The sequence below is a fragment of the Cyrtonyx montezumae genome, unplaced genomic scaffold (genome assembly GCF_038088225.1).
Source record: "Cyrtonyx montezumae isolate F1298 unplaced genomic scaffold, pur_monq_1.0 scaffold_2, whole genome shotgun sequence".
Classification (NCBI taxonomy): domain Eukaryota; kingdom Metazoa; phylum Chordata; class Aves; order Galliformes; family Odontophoridae; genus Cyrtonyx; species Cyrtonyx montezumae.
In genome coordinates this window covers 47,551,402-47,571,764 of record NW_027071936.1, presented here as the reverse complement: position 1 = coordinate 47,571,764, position 20,363 = coordinate 47,551,402, and the positions used below count along the sequence as shown (strand labels likewise).

At 35.8% G+C, this 20,363-nt stretch overlaps 1 protein-coding gene across 5 annotated transcripts in view; it reads left to right on the top strand.

The window, feature by feature from the left end:
* KLHL5 (kelch like family member 5) overlaps window positions 1-20,085 on the top strand; it is a 49,849-nt gene extending 29,764 nt beyond the window's left edge. For all 5 annotated transcript variants that reach the window (XM_065737135.1, XM_065737134.1, XM_065737137.1 and 2 more), the window contains 9 exons: window positions 26-162; window positions 603-799; window positions 7,301-7,513; window positions 11,200-11,386; window positions 12,348-12,572; window positions 12,832-12,994; window positions 16,796-17,008; window positions 18,210-18,381; window positions 18,715-20,085. In XM_065737135.1, the coding sequence (XP_065593207.1) occupies window positions 26-162; window positions 603-799; window positions 7,301-7,513; window positions 11,200-11,386; window positions 12,348-12,572; window positions 12,832-12,994; window positions 16,796-17,008; window positions 18,210-18,381; window positions 18,715-18,771 (1,564 nt within the window). In that variant the 3' untranslated portion in view covers window positions 18,772-20,085. The remainder of the gene's footprint in view (window positions 1-25; window positions 163-602; window positions 800-7,300; window positions 7,514-11,199; window positions 11,387-12,347; window positions 12,573-12,831; window positions 12,995-16,795; window positions 17,009-18,209; window positions 18,382-18,714) is intronic.
* The last annotated feature ends 278 nt before the right edge of the window (window positions 20,086-20,363 follow it).

The following is a 20,363-nucleotide window of genomic DNA, read 5'->3' as shown; positions in this document are numbered from 1 at the left end:
ATTTTCTCCTTCTTTATGTGCTCAGATTGGTTCTCTCCTCCGTTTCGGACTACTTTGCAGCAATGTTTACTAATGATGTAAGGGAAGCAAGACAGGAGGAAATCAAGATGGAAGGTGTGGAGCCAAATGCACTGTGGGCTCTGGTTCAGTATGCATATACAGGTAATTAGAATGAAAATGGGGATTTTTGTCTAATGAATTGGCCTCCTGTGAGCATTGCATTCCATTACTAGATTTCAAATGCTGTTAGGAATTCACAAAGTTTCTTGCTTATATTTAAAAAATTCATTGTTGCTGTTACCCAAAGCAGCCTGGTCAGGTATGGTTTCTTTTATAATGATACATTCTGATCGTTAAAAAAAACATCTCAATATTTCAAATGTATCTTGACTGATGAAAAAAGAAATCTTACTAGGTTTCCTTTTCCTTGAATCATTACAGATATTCATTTTGAAAAGCTGGTTACCTACTACCGAGGGGGATATTTTCCAAGCCTTATGTTCTGTCACGTAATCTGTAAATAATTCTCTTCTGTCTGAGTTTTGGGGAATTTAACAAATCACAAAAGCAGAATGATATCATCTACTTTTTAATATTGATAGGTCGCCTTGAATTAAAAGAAGATAACATTGAGTGCCTGTTGTCTACAGCTTGCCTTCTTCAGCTGTCTCAGGTTGTAGAAGCGTGCTGTAAATTCCTCATGAAGCAGCTTCACCCGTCCAATTGCCTTGGAATCCGATCTTTTGCTGATGCACAGGGTTGCACTGACTTGCACAAGGTGGCTCACAATTACACTATGGTACGTTGTTTTTTTAAGCATCATCCACTGATTTTAGTATTTAGTATTATTAGTATAATTCTGCATTCTCTTAACTAATGCTTTTCCACCAGAAAGCCTTGTTCATTTTCCAGACAAGAATGTGCATATGTTACTCTGATGAGAAATTACAAAATAACTGCAAAGTTGCTGCCTTAGAAGTGGAAGGAAGGAGGAATGCATGATGCTTCCTTGTAACAATATTGGGATTGTGTGATAAAGCATTCAGTGAAATCTTTCAGTGGGTAGTTTTTATTTCTGTCAAGCCAGAAACTACAAACTTGACATTTGGTAAGCTGTGATCTAGTCCAAAATAACACACAAATTAATGGAAAAGTTTCATAATGAGATGGTGTATTCAGTTTCTCACTCTGGGGTATGAATGTGGGTATTCATGAAAACAGATACTGCATTATACTTAATTTCTTTGTAAAGGAATAGCAACATGGCATCAAACAACTTGATCTCAGGCTATACAATATGTGGCTAAATAAAAATAAATGTCAGTGAAGTTTTCAGATTTAGAGAAAAACTGACCTGCTAACTGAATTTCATCTTTTTAGTAGCTATTCTTCTATTTTAATGTAAAATGTTCTCTTTTTCTCACAAGCATATTTCAGTAATGTTAACAGCAGAAGGAAACAGGATACTAATCTCTGAGTCAAGTCAGTTTATCCGTTACTTGCGGATTTTTGTGAGGTATTTTCCTCTCTTGATGAAATTTCACCTACATAAGCTCTTGTGACCTGTATGAGGGCATGAAGATACTGCAGGAAATAAGATAGCACTAAACAAGTTTATGTGGCTTGGAACTACATTACCACTGCACTTAGACAGGTTCAGGAGGTGTAATTTTTGTAATTTTTTTGTCTTCTAATTACTATTAGAAACTCATGGCTTTCTTCTTACCTGCTGTTTGTGTCGTTGGTTTTTTGTGGTTTTTTTCCTTTAGAGTTTTAAGAAGTGCATTTGTTTTGTCATTTATTTTTCTTGATTTAAAGTAACTAGGTTTAGTATGTATAACAGCTTGAAGTAGCTGCCTTTTTTCCAGTGATACAATTTGTTTCCCTCAATGAGTAGATCTCTAATCTATTGAAAATGGCATACATGATGAAATATACCAAAACAAGTCATTGGTGTGCAGATTGTAGCTTATATATTTATTTTCTTGACCTTCATTATGCTCAAGTAAAAATGAGAAGACTGCCATTAGATAGACAGTTGGATGAAACAGTAAAGATAAATGTGCTTTGTGCTTTTGAGGAGTGTTAGAATTAATGCAGAGAGAGAGAGTGATAAAAATGTAAGCAGAAGGAGAACCTCCCTCCTTTGACCTGTTTGTTCAGAGTAACCTTGTGTTATTTCCATGTCCCTTACAGCTTTTATCAGCTGGCTGCCAAAGATCGGAGTAGTAATAAATGTTAGATCAGTGTAGTAAGTCTTACTATTTTGGTTGTCAGTTTCTGACTTTTTGTGGGGGAAAAAGTCTATGAACTTTATCAAAGCTGTTCTTTTATAGCCTTTTTCTTCTGTTAATATAACAGGAATATAGTTCTATGCCTTTTAGATTTTATTTCAGTGGCAAAATTGTTGCTTTTTAGACTTTGCTGTGGATGAAATTTAAATCAGGTGGATTTTAAAAAGCCATTTTCAAAACTAATTAGTTGTTCTAGATGGATTCTTCCTAAGGCCTTTTTAAATGTTGTTTAGTTCCAATGGAGATGTGAAATTGAATTTTCGTAATAATGAGTAATAGAGAAGCAGCTTCTATAGTTCGAAATGAATGTTGCTATGGAAACTGCATAGAAATACATAGTCCAATTGAATCGTCAATTAAAATAAATCCCCAAGTAGTTTCATTTGTTTAAAAGCTGTTTGAAAGAAGAAAATATTCAGCAGTATTGAGTGCTGGCCACTTGATGCTCTTTCCATTGTTGTATCACTAGAGTTAAGCACATCAGTAGTACCTGCAAATTCTGTTTGTTGAAACATGCTGCAAACAATTAGAAATTGTGCTGAGCAGTAGATACTTCGAGCTTTTCCATCTAATTGTGCTTCTTTGGAAGCATGTGAAGTGTAGCAACTAAAAAATATTTGCATTTTAATTTATATATGTTACTTTCTATGAGTTTTCCTTTGAACAAAAAGACATTGCCATATACTTGTGCTTCCTCAACTAGAGCAACTTATCAGTTTTAACAATTTTTAAGAGAGACAGTTATTTTGATCAGCGTGTTAACAGATTAATTAAAATATACATTTATAAGAAGACCAGAAATTCAGATGAAATGAGCGTTTTGTAAACTGAAGAACCCACCAGTGAGTTATCCCAGTAGACCTGCTTTTGTTAACAGATCTGCTCTGTCTAAATAATGTTCATTAGTGTCATTGGAAAATGTTAGCATGATTTTATGGCATGGTTTTAATTGCATAATACAGTGTGATTAAAAATACAAATAAGGTGGATTTGAGTGCCGCAGCTCTTCATAGTGGAGGTATAGATGCTAAAAGTATATCACTTGTGTTACTTCAATGGTTACTCTGTCGTCAGTTAAGCTGTTTATTCAGAAGAGAAAAAAATTCAAGGTTATCATCAAAACAGGTCAGTTTTTTGACACAGCAAACTAAGCAAAGCTTGAGAAATCCTCAGGATGCATTAAGTGAAACATGAAATAAACTACAGCGATGAGTTGTGGATGTAACACTCTTTGAAGAGCAACTCTGTTCTTGATTCTTTCTTTAGTGCATCAGGGATTTAAAATAGTTGACAGGATCATGAGATGTATGAAAGATACCTTGATCTAAATACAAAGGTTTTCTTGTTTTGCTGTAGTTTTGGAGTCATATAATTACAAATCTATAACTTTTATTAACCTAGACATCACTTAATACATAATGCTTTTTCACGCAGAGTGCCTTCTGTGCATTTTTCTTGCCCTCTAGCATAATGCCTACCGATCAATTTTAGCAGTCTTCAGTCAAACGAAACAGCTTTTTGTCTCGTTTGTTTGAAATGGTTGTTAATGTACCTGGAATGAAAACTATTAGCTTCGTTAGCTCCTCTTTTATAAAGGTAGAACGTAAACCAAAGAAAAGTTAATTTCATGGAAAAAAAGGTAGCCAGTGTTATTTTCAGAACTTGAAATACTATGCTGAGTAGAGGGCTGTTCTTAGGTTAGCTGTATCTTCTTCTGTAGTCTAATTTGTACTTCATTAATTACTACTTAAAATAAAAGGCAGACTTTTAAACATTATATGTGATAGTGCCTGAGTTAGTCCACATATAGATGACTTTATAATCTTTGTTGTTCACCTTTCCACACATAGAGCAAGGTAAATAAGTCACCTTGTTGAATTTAATCAGAAATCTTCCATACATGAAAAAGAAGGGGTTTTTTTTGTCTACAAGTGGCCAGACCCCACGTTTTCATTAATGCCTAAAACAAGAATTTTATATTTCTGCACCCGTAATTTGCTGAAACAGCCATTAGATGACAAGACTACATTCACCCTCAGATCTTATGGGTCAAGCTCTTCTTGCTTTTCATTTGTATCCAGGTTCAGACTATCCCTGTGGCTAGAGATTCCTGTTGGACATCTGTGTACAGTTCTTCTCAGCTTGGGAGTGTTTTGATGCACTCTGAGATTTTTTTCATCCTTCTGATATAGTTCAGGGGGAGCCTAACCATATAACTGGATAAACTGTGTTATGTATCATTTGAAAATAAGTATCATGACCTTTTTCATGTGCTTCTAGTATTTCTTGGTCTGTACCAAGACCCAGACAGACCTCTGGTTGAGAATATAAGTATTATTCGTTCTGCAGCTGCTCAAGGGTGAATTTAAGATTGTGATCTGAATGAACAATACTGCTGTATCCGTACATTAACTAGTACGTAAAACTCAGGCTACGTGCTTAAGTTTCCAGCTGAAACTGCGGGCTGTTTGTTCTCTGAAATATCCTGTTCTTCCAGAGAGTTCTCATAAGAAGAAGGAAAGCAGAGGCTAATGAGGAGGTTAAGAATGGTAGGAGATACACTGGCTCCTCCTTTTTGTCTTCAGAATCTCTGTAGAGGAAGGGGAATTGTCAGATTTTGATCATAAAAAAACAAAACCCAGATACAGGCCCAAGATTGTGGCTGAGAATGCTTTGATACTATGTTCAAAAGTAGTCTCTACTTTAAAAATAGAATGAGAGCAAGAGGAAGTTTAATTTGTTCCCATCAGAAGGCAATTGTCTGCAAGCAGCAAGAAGGAAAATCATGCTTTTTACACACAACAGCTGTTGAAGTGATTGAATCCAGTTGGAAAAATGCTTTCCAAAGATTACTGTTTTATATAAGATCAGCTTGTTGTTGCCTTCAGAGACAAAGGAAACTTTCCATACCAGGTGCTTTTCCCTTCCTCTTCCAGTGATCTGGATAGACAGTGTGGAAAGCCTAAGGTAGTTGAGTGCTGACTTTTCTCTCTATCAGTGCTCGCTGCCTGTCTGTTCACCAAAACTAAAAGCACAGCTGCAGCTTGCATACACTATAGGACAGAGTCAACTGAAAACTGGCAGTGAAAGAAATGAACTCAGTGAAATGTGAATTTCTGTGAACTGCGTGTTCAAACTCTGGGAATAATTTTTAGCTGTAACTTCCTTCCAAACTGAGTAAAATAAACAAACTGCATGTGTAGTCCTACTGAGTATTGTACGGTCCTTTCACTGATTTTAATTATTCTATTTTCTCATTTTCTTTAATTTTGTAATAAATAGCTAATTAAAGGGGAGAAGACAGTTCTGTCTCCCTTGTAACCCATTACAATTTTCGTCCGGAAGCACTCTGTAGCTAGTTGGATCACACTAGTCAGAAAGCTTTTCAGGTACTAAGTGTAAAACTTTTCTTTGCAAATTCTGTCCAGGAATACACAGCTGTTTGCTATGTGCACAGATAACACTTCTAAGTCTCTTCCTAATATCAGCCCTAGAGATACCTGTGGAGTTGCTATAATCTTTCCCCTTAAACATTTTGTAGTCATTTATGTATGTGTGGCTTTAAAATAAGATGGATTGTTTAAATACTTAATAGCTGTTCCACTTCACTCAATATTCTTTAAATCATTAGCATTTTTGGAGGCACCTAGTTTTGAATGAAATTGAGATTGAGCAATAACCTTTTCAGTGCCAAACTGTATTGTGTGTTTTTCTTGACTTTTTTTTTTTCTAAGTTTATATCTGCTTTGCAGTATTGGTTCTGCTTCTGTTTTCGAGTTACTCCCTGTTGCTTTTCTTGCCCTAAAAATGTTTTGGGGTTTTTTTGTGCGTATGTCCTAATTCAAAGTTTTTTCATTAGTGTGCACTTCTTAGTATCTTGTTAAACAAGATACTAAAGAGGACTAATTTTGATATGGGTCCCAGTAAGACTTGCCCATATGTGGATCTAGTGCGTATTATCCTCCACTGTTTTTGGAGATGTGTGTAATGTAAGAGTAAAACCAGCATGCAGTTATTTAGCTATCTAGCAATCAACAGTACATTTACTAAATTGATGGTAATACTGTTTTATTGTCGTGAAACTATTCTCACTTTGGAGTGTAAGTTGGGTTTTGAGCTATTAATGTATAAGAACCTGTGATTTATAGACTGCTTCTACTTTTCTTTCCTTCATTGTCTTGTAAAGGTGTGTGGGGAAAGAAGTTAGATATAATCTTAAACTTTTCTCTTACATTAAAAAATTAAAATAAAATTCAGGTTTCTCATTTTACGTGTGTGGTGCTGATTATGTTTCTGTATATGTACTCTTCTGCTATTTCTGCCTAAGCTTTTAAGAATCCGTTTGGAATATTCTGCATGTCTCAGTGTTCTGAAGTAACGGGATATCAATGTGAGAAATGTTAGCTACTGAGAATTTTCTTACCCCCGAACTAAGGATTTGTAGCTGGAAATGACAGAACAAAAGTTAGAAAATTGAATCATAATAAATGAAAGGGTATACAGTATTCTGGATTCTTTGCATGCTTTGCTCCTGTCCACGTATTCAATCAGCTGTGTAAAGTGCACAAAATAAAATTCAAATGCCCCAATGAAAATCATCAGTGAAATTGCTTCCCCTGAAAACAAATTGCTGTACTTTAATCTATCATTAATGAAATATGTTACAGATGTGCTCAGTAACTGCTGTAGCATGTTGTGCTCTTTGCTTGACAAAGTATTTTCATAGTCAACAGAAACAAATTGTACTTATTTTTTTTAAATGTACTGTATAAGAGGGACCATAAAAGTCTAAGAAATATTATTAGTCAGAATAACTCCATACATAGTTTTTTGTCCTAGGTCGGTTCTCCTATGGTGTTTGCGAGCACAGCTGAGAGGTAGTGTGAACGAAGGACAAGTGGGAAAGGATAGTGGAAATTCGTTTAAAAATAAAAACAAAGCACCTGCAACTGTCTTCAGATGATGCTGACACCTATATTCAAATTCCTTTTTTTTTTCTTTTTCAGGAAAATTTCATGGAAGTAATTAGAAACCAGGAATTTCTATTGCTGCCAGCCACTGAAATTGCAAAGCTTTTAGCAAGTGATGACATGAATATTCCTAATGAAGAAACTATATTGAATGCACTACTTACATGGGTTCGACATGATTTGGAACAGAGAAGGAAAGATCTCAGTAAACTCCTGGCTTACATTAGACTGCCTCTACTTGCTCCACAAGTAAATTGTTCAATTCATCCATAGTTTATACTGTAGTCATAGTGGGCATGCCTACAGCATCTATATGGAGATAGTGACAGATCACAAAAGCATCTAGATTCCTTAGTGTTTTGGATTCTTAGAGCTGCATGTAAGGACTTAACGTGTTATTTAGGCATGATACTTTGTTGTGAACTGCAGCACGTTCTGATCCTAACCTGAGATCTGTAAGGAGACAAAAGGGGTGGAGCTTCTATGAAAAAAATTGCTTCAATTGCCCAAAAAGATGATTATCAATGATATATTTGTCACTAAAACATGTCCTTTTTACTATCTTCTTCAAGGAATTTGAACAACATATTTTGAACAATGATATTTCCTTCATATAGTTAGCAGTTGTCCTTGAGATTTAGGAAATACAGTCAAATAAATAATTTAGAATTACTTGTTTCTTCCATTAACTCTTGTTAATCCATCTTTGGGTACTTGTTCTTCCCTGTTGGTGCTTTTTTTCCTTGTTAGACATTTGCATGCATTATTGAGGAAGAAAAGTTCTTGGTTTTTTTATTTGTTTTGAATGGCAGTTTTCCTACTCTAGTGGGAGTGACTCCTTTTGGTAGTGTCACGTGTGGCACTGTAGTTGTTATATGATAGCAGGCATGTCAAGCATTTTCCTCTTTCTTGTGCTGGTCTTCCTTGCTGTCCCTTCATTTAGAAATATTCAACGCACATTACAAAGTTTTAAGTATTTGCTCTTGGATTTTCAGTTTTAATGAAAATTACCTCTGTTAAAAAAGATTTTTTTTTAAATGAAATGTGAATAATAAGTAGAATTCAATAACACAACATAGAATGCATACAAATAATGCTGTGTGTGGCCTCTAATCTGGAATCTTACAGTTGGCTGGTAAGATGCAGAAGCAGGGTTTTTGGTATTAATGCTTTCATACTGATTATGACATATGCAGTGGCACTGTTTTCTCACTTGTGACTTTGACTTTGCAACACACTTCTTCTGGAAGCATAATGCAATGAAAGAAACCAGTTTGCCATGGAGGAAACTATCCTTCTTTAATGAGCTTTTAATAGATTAATGTTGAAGTATAAAGTCTGTAAGCATTTTTGTATTCCTTATATTTAACTGAAAAATATTTATAAGTTGAAGGTACAGAATTTTCTCCATGAGTACTGAAATCAAATTATGTTCTCTGAATAACCTCTGATGAGGAAAATAGCAGAATGAAACACAAAATCAATATCAAATTCCACATATTGTTTTAGCTTTAATTTTTCATGTCTTTGCCAAATATACACTTACATTTTTAATTTTTTTTTTTGCTGTTGCCCTTTTCTTTATCAATTGACAGTGTTAAAGCTGTGATTTTTATGAGGGAGCTATTAGTGCATCAAGTAAATTGGGTTAAAGTGCCCCAAACAGCCTTAATGAATTTTCACAATCATGTTTTGCTTCATGATGATGTGAGGCAATCTGTCAGAAAACATAACATAATGAAAAGGTTTCCAATTTTACAGTTGAAGAGTTAAAGCTATTTGAAAGAAATGAAATTAGAAAATTGAACAACTTACCAAATCAATAATGCTGCAAGCAGAGATGTAAAGAATTCTAGAATGATATACTCGAAAAAAACTTTGGGAAATACTTCAAAATTGTAGCAATGGAAAAAAAACAAATGTGATGAATTGTCAGTTTCATAGGTTGTATTTCTATGCATCTCTTTGTACTTAACATTCTATTGTCTTTTGTTAATGCAAACAGTGTCCTAAATATTTGTAAGAAGCTAAAGATGAAAATTTGTCAGCTTCTCAAGTTGTAAGGTGGCCACTATTCCATCTCTGATAGATAAATAAATGAAAAAGATGATTAACCACTTCCTGAGTTACAATATGAGTTCATCTTCCTTTCTGATCAAGTATCTGGGCTATGTTTCTTTTCATAAAGTTTCCAATGACTGCAATTTCATGCTCACTGTATCATTCGTAACTACTCAGTTATAAATGCTTCTTCTAGTACAAGAAGCTACATTAATAAAACTTGGATATAACAGGAAGGAAAACTTTTCACTTAAGCCAATTCCAAATACTTTATGTGAGGAACATTTACAGTATATTTGTTTACAGTAAATTTAAAGAATGATTGGATTTTTTGAATCCCAAAACAATCTTCTGTGGGTTGCTCCAAAAGTGATGCTGCCTGTTTATTTCCATGGAAACAACAACAGATATAAAGAGCACAATGCCACTATTTGAGCAAATTCTCAGCTCCAAAACACTTTTTCAAAATAGCCACATTAATAGCCATGCATTTTTTCCAGAGATGAACAAGAGCCTGCATGCCAGGTCGTCTGTTATTGGCTTGTCTTTTGTGTCACTGTTGCCACTGCTGAAATGCACCACCCATTGCTTGACTGTGCTCACATCTGTTGATGTGTCTCCATAAACATTCAGCAAGCACCGATGAATGTCACTGGGCGCAACTTTTTCTGCACGGAGGAATTCAGCAACACACCTTTGCTTCATGCACACTTCCTTATCAGCCTGCCTTTCTGCTGCCATCTGTCACACTGCAACAACATGTAACAGAATATTGGCAGGAAGGCTCCACCTGTACTGCCATAGCACCACCATCTGCCTCTGACATTGTGGGTCAGTGTAATAAGAGGCATTACTTTCAGAGCATCCCTCATAGATTGCATTTCTTTTTACCTGAGATGAAGTTGCATTCAGAGATTGAAACTGGTACTGTGAGAGACTTTCTCTTTAGTTTGGGAGAGGGGGTGAGAAACCCATGAAAAAGGTAGGTAGGTTGTGTTTTGTTACTGGTGGTCAGATCAGCAGTAAGATCTCATTGTATCTTGTGGACTTGGTATTTTAATGTTTACTTGGATTTTGTGAAGGGGAACAAAAGGTATTTGTTTTTCTTGTACTGACAACTGCCAGAGTCACAGTGGGGTGTTTCTCTTGTTGCTTTTCTTCTGTTACTCAGGCCATGTCTTGCAGCTCAGAAGATTCCCAGTTGTCTAGTCTTGTAATAATTGCAGTTGGGACACTTAACCTACTACTAACATATTTTTAGCAATCTGACCAACGTGGAGTACAAAAGGCTCCAGAATCTTTAAATTTAATAATTTCTATTAGTAGCCTTTATTTAGGTCAGAGTTAAAATGTAATATTTCTCAAATTTGCTAGTATCCCTGACGTTAAAATATTTTTCAAGTGTTTGTAATAATTGTTATCCTACTGTGGGTCACTGCAGAGTCAAGAATAGAATACATTAAAACATTCAGCCTGTGTCTGGAACAGCTTTCACAGGCCTGGATTGGGTGCATCTGAAAATCAGAGAGTGAAGTTGAATCGACTCACATACCCAAAGTCTGATCCATTTCACTGAACATACTTGGGGTGGCACTGAAATGTGAGAGGATTGTTTTCTTCTTGGTTCCATTAGGCTTGAGTCATCCCTTAAGATCAGATGGCCTTCCTGTTTTGCATACTCAAGGGTTCCACTTAAAATGTAATTTTTTTTAAATTGCTGTTTTATCTTTGCCCTTTGTCTTGTTTATGTGAACTTTTTGAATATGTCCATTATAAATCAACCAATGGAATTTTTTTGAAAAAAATGATTTTGTTTTTATACTCTGTGTGGTTTATAGCAATTCAGCTTGTTTAATTTTCAATCTTTTTTGCAGTTTCTGGCAGATATGGAAAATAATGCACTCTTTAGGGATGACATTGAGTGTCAAAAACTCATTATGGAAGCAATGAAGTACCATCTGTTGCCAGAGAGACGACCTATGTTACAAAGTCCTCGCACCAAACCTAGAAAATCTACAGTGGGAGTGTTGTTTGCAGTTGGAGGAATGGATGCAACAAAAGGTCTTGGCTTATATAATGATTAGTTAATGAGGGTTGGGTTTTTGTTGGTTTTTTGTTTCATTTTGTCCAAGAAATGCTGGAAATATGTTTTTATAACATGTTAGTTATATAGCATGTTAATTCTGTTAAGTCAAATATTTTGCAGCATAGAAATGAACATCATAAAAGGATAGCTAAAAAAAAGCTAAGTAGCGCTGAAGAGAGCACAAACATCCTGGAAGTAATGATTGATTTGAATTTGTCAGGGGAATATCTGATTTCTGAGTAGTAAAATGTTGAATTGAGTGAAAGCTAATCCACGTTTACTCAAGTGGGAAGTAATCTAGAAAAAGAAGAAAATGCATAATGGTGACAAGTCCATGTATAAAAGAAAAAAAAAAGAATTGCTTTCTGACTAATTGTTAAATAGGTCTGTCATCTACTTGGATTTTTTTTTCCTTATATAAGCTTCAGTGCTGGCTAATGGTAGTTAGAAGGAATCTGGCAAGTTAGAAAAGTTATGGTAGATAATGTGTTTTCATTTATCCTATGTTTTGAAGTTAATACTTTCTGTACAGATAATTTGAATCTTTATAGTTTTTCATCTCATAGTCTGTTTTGCACTTGAAAGCTTCATGTCACATAACTAGATTTTTTTCCTAGTATTATGAAACAATTGAGTTCAGTATATATTTGAATTTCACAAGGTTGATTTATATTCCTAAAATTAATTTTTCTAAAAGCTTCATTATTTAAAGATGGTAAAAATTCTGCTTATTGTCTTGAAAAGCATTGAAAAATCCTTATTTATTATGCTGTGGTTGGTTCTTGAGGAAGTCAAAAAGGACTATGTGTATATGCAGTTAAGAACATGCTGTAGGATTTTATGCTGTCATGTAGGATCAATATGTTGCTGAAGTAAAAGCTACCGTAATAGCTGAGATTAAACTTGTTTTAATAACTTGTGGATGTTGTCATTCAGGAGCTACGAGCATTGAAAAGTACGAACTTCGTACCAACATGTGGACTCCTGTTGCAAACATGAATGGACGAAGATTACAGTTTGGAGTTGCAGTCTTAGATGATAAATTGTACGTTGTTGGTGGCAGAGATGGACTGAAAACCTTGAATACTGTGGAGTGCTACAACCCCAGAACAAAAACCTGGAGTGTAATGCCACCTATGTCCACACATCGTCATGGTCTTGGTATGTAGCTTTCTGTAAAAGCTGAACACTTATATGTTTTATAAGGTTAGCTGGTCAAAAATTATTCAGGAATTATATTTTGGGGATAGAGTGGGAGAATGTCTTTGTTTTAATGCCAGCTTTTTATTGAACTTATTTTCTCCTTCAGATTATATCCAGCAATGTCTGCCTAAAGGAAATCTGTTTTTTGTTGTAAAACGTTTTTTGATGCACACTGAACTGTCACTAGGAAAATGCAATCTTTATTCTATTTTTTTAGGAGTAGCTGTATTGGAAGGCCCCATGTATGCTGTAGGAGGACATGATGGCTGGAGCTACCTGAATACAGTAGAAAGATGGGATCCACAAGCTCGTCAATGGAACTTTGTAGCTAGCATGTCAACTCCAAGGAGCACTGTTGGTGTAGCAATATTAAATGGAAAGTATGTGAAGGCAACTTCCAATTTATTACTATTATGTATTAATTAATACATGATTAACAGGTCTTCCTCAATGACTGTTATTTCTCTTGACAGATAATATGTTGATAGCATTAAGAACCAGTGAGATTACAGTGATTTCCTCCTACTGTGATAGCTTAAAGAAGTTCAGGAAGGGTACTCACATCATATTGTATTAACTCAATGAGAATAGTAAACTGTTGCAGAATTAAATCTGATCTGAAGTGGTACCTGAAAGTTCTAAAACTGTTTTTCAGTGAAAATGTACTTAAATCCTTGTGCAAATCATACTCAACTAGGTCATTTTGTGCTGTCACAGGATGTGATTGCAAGTGACCTCAAGGAGTTTCCTGATCCTATCTGTAACCACAAAGCTGAATCAATTATATCTAAATCACTCAGCAGAAGTGATTTTATTAAATCTTTCTCCCATGGGAAAGTTTCAGCAGCTTCCTTAAGCAACCTGCTTAACTGTTAATTCAGCTCTGAGTTCTCCATTTGTCAAGTCATGAATACCTCTTGCTGGTTTGTATTTTTTTGTTTGTTTGTTCTATCCAAAGTGATCATGGAAAATTAATCTTTTCCTTCCTATTTGTGCAGCGTGTTGTGCTTAAGGACACATGTCCCCTAAGGATTCTCTCCTTAAGAGAGAGTAACTCTAGCTTCTTCAGTCCTTATTAGTAGGCTTTTTGTTTTTCCTAGACTTCCAGTGATACTGTTTTCCTTTGAACTGAGCTTAATTATTTGATAGAGCCCAAAACACAAGTGTTTCTTGAACAAAGTAATTACCAAAGTAAAGTTAGAATCACATAATACTAGATGAATTAGGGTTGAAAGGAATGTTCTGGAGTCATCTGATCCAGCAACAACTCAAAGTAGGACCAACCCTAAAGTTGTAGGATCTAGTTTCAAAGTTAACTGAGCTAGCTCAGGTGATCTGAGTTTTAGATGGCTGCTAAGGATTGAGATTCAAAAGCCTTTCTGGGCAACCTGTTCCATTATTTTACCATCTCTGTACCAAATGTCTTTCCTTTACAGTGTAAGTGGAATTCCCCATATTTCAACTTGCCTCTTGTTCTCTTTTCAGTGTGTACTTCTGTGAATTACGACCTATATAACCACTTATTAGTGGCTGGAGACAGCAAAAAGATACGTCCTTAGCTATCTTCTTAAGATTGCCCAATTCATAAGTTGTGTTCTAGCTCCATTATCATCTCAGTGATCATCAGCTGGACTTGATACTGTACAACAAGATCTTACACCAAGAGCCCAAAGACAGACACAGTGTGCAAATGCAGTCTTATACATACTGAATAAGAGAGCTCAGCTATGGTTACTTGAAGTCCAGTATACTGCTAATTTGAATTCAATTTATTGTCTACTAGAACCTCCAAGTCTGTTTTTGCCAAGCTGCTTTTTCTTCAGTCATCTCCCACCATATACAATTGCATGGGAATATGCCATTCCATGTGCAGGACTTTGCCTTTGCTAAACTTCTGAAGACTGCAGTCAGGCCACTTTTGTTGCTTATATGAGTCTCCCTGAGTAACAGGCAGGCCCTCCAGCATACCAGCTACTCCCCTTAATTTGATGTTATTAGCAAACTTCCTAAGGCTGATTTTCCATTACGTTTTTCAGATGAAGACATTAAGCAGTATCAAGGCACTTTTATCAGCCTAAGAGCGATGGCACTAGTAAGCAGCTGCCAGCTGGTTACTTCAGTACTGCTGATCACAGCCCTTTGCACCCAGCAGTCCATCCAGTTTTCCACCAGCCCTGTAGTCAGCTTATCTAAATCACGTATTTGTCATTATGGCTAGTGAATACCAAGTTAACCTAATTTACTATTATTATCTTTATATCAGAATATATCACCCTCTTGACCATAAACTGTATCTTCTTGGTTACGTCCTGTCTGACGCATCTCCCTTGAGCTGTCTGAGTACCGTAAGCAAGCAAAAAGCTCTTCGTTATTTTTTTCTTATTTTTCCTTGGAAGGCTTAATTAGTACAGCTGAAATGTACTTGCAAAGGGTCATGTGAGATCTGGAACAAGTCCAGGAATGAGTGAAAATGCTCGCCTGGATGCAGGAAGGAGGGAAGAACTTGAACAACCAGCAAGCAGAGTGCCTTGGGCTGCTTTTGGAACTACGTTAGGTCTAAAACTTCCTATGGTTTCAGCAGAGGGTCCCAGGTCTGGTAAAAAGCACCAAAAATAGTTTTATATTTTCTGTTATTTTAGAACATAGCTTAAACTCTTAACATAAGCAGCAGTGTTAGATGTCTATAGTTAAAGGTTTGAAAGTGCTTGCAAATTTATTACCTTTCAGCTGGGGAAGCAGTAATTTCTGCACATTCTTGTAGCGTCTGCAAACTTAACAGATTTCAGATAATTTGCTCAAAACCATTGTGAATAGAATATATCTTTCTCCATATCCTGAATGTGTAATCACTGCAGATGTGATCAAAATTCTCTCATGTTTCTAGGGGAGGAGAGAGCAATGGGCTTCTTTTAAATGCCACGTTGCTTAAAAGGATGATTCTTAGTCATAGTTTTTTTTGGAACTTCAGTATGATTTCTTAATATACTTCTGTACATTCCTTACTTTATTTTTGTTATTAAACATGGGCACTTCCATGGAAATGCATTATTTAAATGACATTCATTTTTTTACTGAGAGCTACTAGGTCAGTCATATTTACCAGAGGTTTGTATTTAAGTTTGTTGGTTAATATATATTGAAAAACAACAAAACAAAAAACCACAAAACAACAACAGCAAAAAACAACAAAGACACAGTGATGTTTCCTGGTCTGAGAACATCTTGAATACAGCTTCATAGTAAATGGTGGTAATTGTTAATATTATCATCATATAGAATCACAGAATCATTTGGTTGGAAAAGATCTTTAAGATCATGAAGTGCATCTATTATGTAAAGCTACCAAGTTCACCACTAAACACTGTACTTAGTGTTTGTATGATTATTTAACTGTACCGTAATATGCCTTAAACTATGAAGGGATGTCATTAATGATAATTCAGGTGATATCAAACTGAAATTCACTTCTGATGTGTTTCTCCTTCTACAGAATGCCTTCTGCACTCTTACTTTTCAAAATAGCATTGCTGGGCACTTCTGCTTTTAAGCCTATGTTGCTTATAAATGCTGCCAGAACTCTTTATTAATTTTTGTTTATTACTTTTAAAGATTCATCAGTGGTAGTGCAGTGCACCTAAACCAATCTTTCCTTTCTATCCTTATTTTCCGAAGAATTTAAATGGTGTGTTAATAACAAATGTTAAGAACTGAGGTAACTAGGCCACCTAGGGGATATAAGGGACTTAACATAGCACTGCTATTCATAAACTAAATTTCAGGTTCAAAAATACTAGAAGAAGAGAAGAGGCAGGGCAGAGTTCTTGCATGCACAAATAGCTTACTGAATTTTGTCCCTGTGACCCTGCTAGAGGTGCACCTTTGTCAAGTCACACATTTTGAAACTCTTAGCTATAGGCACAAGTTGGAAAGTAAATGTGCTATAGAGATAATCCATTTTCTGTCATTGTTATTGTGTATTAATCATCACGGTGGGAAAATTTGGGAGCAAAACTGTATAATCTGACTTTTAGAAACAGAACATTTTATAGGACGTCTAAAGTCTTTTAAACTTGTCTTCTTAAGAAATTTGGAAGTTCTTCATACATCACTGGAAACCTGAGTTAACTTGCATCTTGTCACGCGATATTTATTTATACTTTATTTTTTTTTTAACTTCATAGACTTTATGCAGTTGGTGGTCGAGATGGAAGTTCTTGTCTTAAGTCGGTAGAATGTTTTGATCCTCATACAAACAAATGGACCCTCTGTGCTCAAATGTCAAAAAGAAGAGGTGGTGTAGGTGTAACTACCTGGAATGGGTTCTTGTATGCCATCGGTGGTCATGATGCTCCAGCATCAAACTTAACATCCAGGTTGTCAGACTGCGTAGAAAGGTAATATCCCCGTGAAAGCCTATCCTGCTAGTCATTCCAAAAATGCCAGTCTAAAAAGCAATTTAGGATTAACTTCATGGAAGTAGCTTCTCTAAAAATTACTTTACTCACATAAAATCACATGAAGCTTCTGAATAGCTGTTTACCACTACATTTTGCAATAAAAGACACTTTTCTCAGAGAAGTACATTACTTTATGAATGAATTATAAAGTAACTTAAATTGAAAATAAATTCTATCTGCAGCTTAAGAATTTCCCTCTCACTACATTGTACTTCTATTAGCAGCATGAGCTTTTTTAGCATTTCCATACTATGAGTATGCCTGCATGGAAAATACATTTCTGGAGTACTCTGAATAAAGAACAAAAGGTGAAATTATTAAAGAGTTCATTACATTCATGTTCTTTATATGAACAACTTAAGACCACTTGCTTCTAACAAATGTGAAATTAGGATGGTTTCTTGGCCTAATATTTTCTTTGTGTAGTTCCTTAGAGCCCTTCAGAGCCACGTGATTCCATCAGTTGGGTACTTGTATTTGTCTCCTTCAGTCAAGTTAAAGCAAGTTTCTTAGCATAACAATAGCATGGACCCTCCTATCTAATTATTAGTTTGACTTGTAAAGAATGCCGGTATTATTCTAGAATGACAATTATTTTCATTAAACTGTCTTCAATTATTCTGATGATGCACAGCTGTGATTCAGGAAGTGCTGTAAATTGTCTTGAAGAGTTTTGCATTTCATCCAGAACCTTCTCCAACAGGGAAATGGTGATCTCTCTTGACAAGTAACTTTCTTTAGAACCACATTTAACTTGAACTGTGACATTTGGTAATTACCACTTAAAGCAAGTATTTGCTGTACTACAGTATAGTATAGCACCAGAACTGTTCCCAGAGTGTATGTTTATGTTTATCAGTGCACTACGAAATATAGCAAGAACAGCTCTGTGTGTGTGTTTATATTACTGCATGGAAAACAGCACAAAGTGGATGCGCAATTAGTACTGTGTTATCAGATGACTAAAGAAATGTTTTAGAAGAGAGTATCAGGGAAAACAGTCCTTTGTAATTAACACCCAAGTCTGTGTTGCCATACCTGTTCTCTGCTACGCTGAGGGTGTCAGTTTCAGTACTATTCATTTTTTGCCATGAATTTTTGGCAACAGTTTTAGAGCATAACACAAATTATCTTTTAGGTATGATCCAAAAACAGATGTGTGGACTGCTGTGGCTTCTATGAGCATTAGCAGAGATGCAGTGGGAGTATGTCTTCTTGGTGACAAGTTGTACGCTGTTGGAGGATATGATGGTCAAACATACCTTAACACAGTGGAGTCTTATGATCCCCAGACAAATGAATGGACGCAGGTATACATGTTAATTTCAAGTGTGGTTGTTTTTGCAAAGTGAAAAAAGCTACTCCTTTTCTATGAAGCACTTGCTTGTTAGACTCTAAGTCTCCCGCCCCCTGCTTCCTCCCCCCACTTCCAGCTGATTTACCTTAGACAGTTGTTAAAGTCTAAATTTTGGGCCAATATGTATGTTTGCTTATTTTAAGTCAAGATAACAGTGTGTTTGGATGGTACCACCTCTCTGCTGCAGCTGTACAGCCGTTATTACAAACTTTAAACATTGTCATTCTTAAGAAAAAAGATTTAAACCTGACTACATTACTCTCACGAATGTGTGTTTTTGTTGCAGGTTGCACCGTTGTGCTTAGGAAGAGCTGGAGCGTGTGTTGTGACTGTGAAACTATAGATTATTTTCTTTGAGAAGGTGACTTTCTCTACGACAGGCTCAGCCAATAGCTTTTTTCCTCAAGCCAACTAAGAATATGAGGTGCAGGATATCTACAACAACAAAGTGTTTGGCCTCCAACCTATATACATGCCTATTATTTAATGGTTGGACTGGATGATCTTGTGGCTTTTTTCCAACCTTGGTGATTCTATGATTCTATTCTTTTGGACCAATTTTAAGCACTTTTTAAAGAATTATCTTTGTTACCTGCACATTAGAAGAATTGCAAGCAAATCAGCTGCAACCAAGATGTTGCCAGCAAGGAACCTCAATTGAGGAAATACTAAGAAATGAGTGAACTCATTGTGAACTCACTGGGATAATTAAATGTTATTGATTTACGGCCTTGACCCCTCAAACATGCAGAGGAATAATTCTATTAATAGATACAATTCCACCGATACAACTGATACCTCTGGGTGAAGCAAGTTACAGAGTTCAACCCCGTATATTTAATTTGCCTATAATGAACGTGTTTTGCTGTAGGTATCTGAGTTATAATCCAGGCTGACAAAACAATGCAAACCATTGTAAATGGCAGGTGCAATGCTTGCCTTAAAAATGAAGTTGTGTATTTGGTGAATATTTGCACTTTTACCATCATTCCTAGTTTAGAAATATTTTTATTTAACCAAAGCCTTATTTTAAATATTGTCTTATAATGCTAACAGAAATCTGCTATTTAATTATGTCTGTGGGAGGTTTTTGAAATCCAGTCTGCTACTTGGATTTTTGAAGGCTTATGTATGATGGAGAACGCTGTACCTTTTCTCTAATTTGTTTTTTATATTTACATTGTTATTTTTAAGGAAAATTCTATAAGCATGAGTAACTAGTCGAAAGAATTCTGACGTGTGATTAGAAGTTAAGCAGCTGATGTTTGACAAGAGCACTTTGAATTTTTCAAAGCATTCCACTGCATCTAGACTCAAAGTCTACTTTGATTCTCAATAAGTCTTACACGAGGCTTTGCACTAATTTGAAAGGTATAGTTTTATAAGATGAAATGAAGCAGTCGTCCATTTTTTCCTCTGGAGAAGTTACTTCAGAATGTGAAGAGCCCAATCCTGCAAGACGCTGAGCCGCCATCTGAGCGTGCGTGCTCAGCATCCTGCAGGAGCCTTGTGTACGCCTCACATATTATATTAATTACATTTATGCTTCATCATTTGCCTTTTTTTGACATCTGTTTTGAACAGTCTGAATGTTCTGTTAGACTTTCAGTGTTTGCTTTTCCGTGCCTTGTTCCTCGTGTTTTCAAGGCGGCGTGCGGTGCGGTGCTGCTCCCTGCAGGCCCGTGAAGCCGTCGGCTCACAGAATGTTTTCCAGGAGTTTCAAGTGTCCCACACACAAAGTCTTTGTACATTTGTAATTTTAAATTTCAGTAAATTTCAGAACTATTTATTGGTTTAAAGGAAAGTTACTAAGCGGTGAAACTTGGCGTTGAAACCTGCTTTGTTTGAAACTGAATACAGCTGAACTTAAATGCAGTTTCGATGGGTTGGTGTCTTTTTTTTTTTTCTTAGATACACCGATTTGGTGTACCCGAG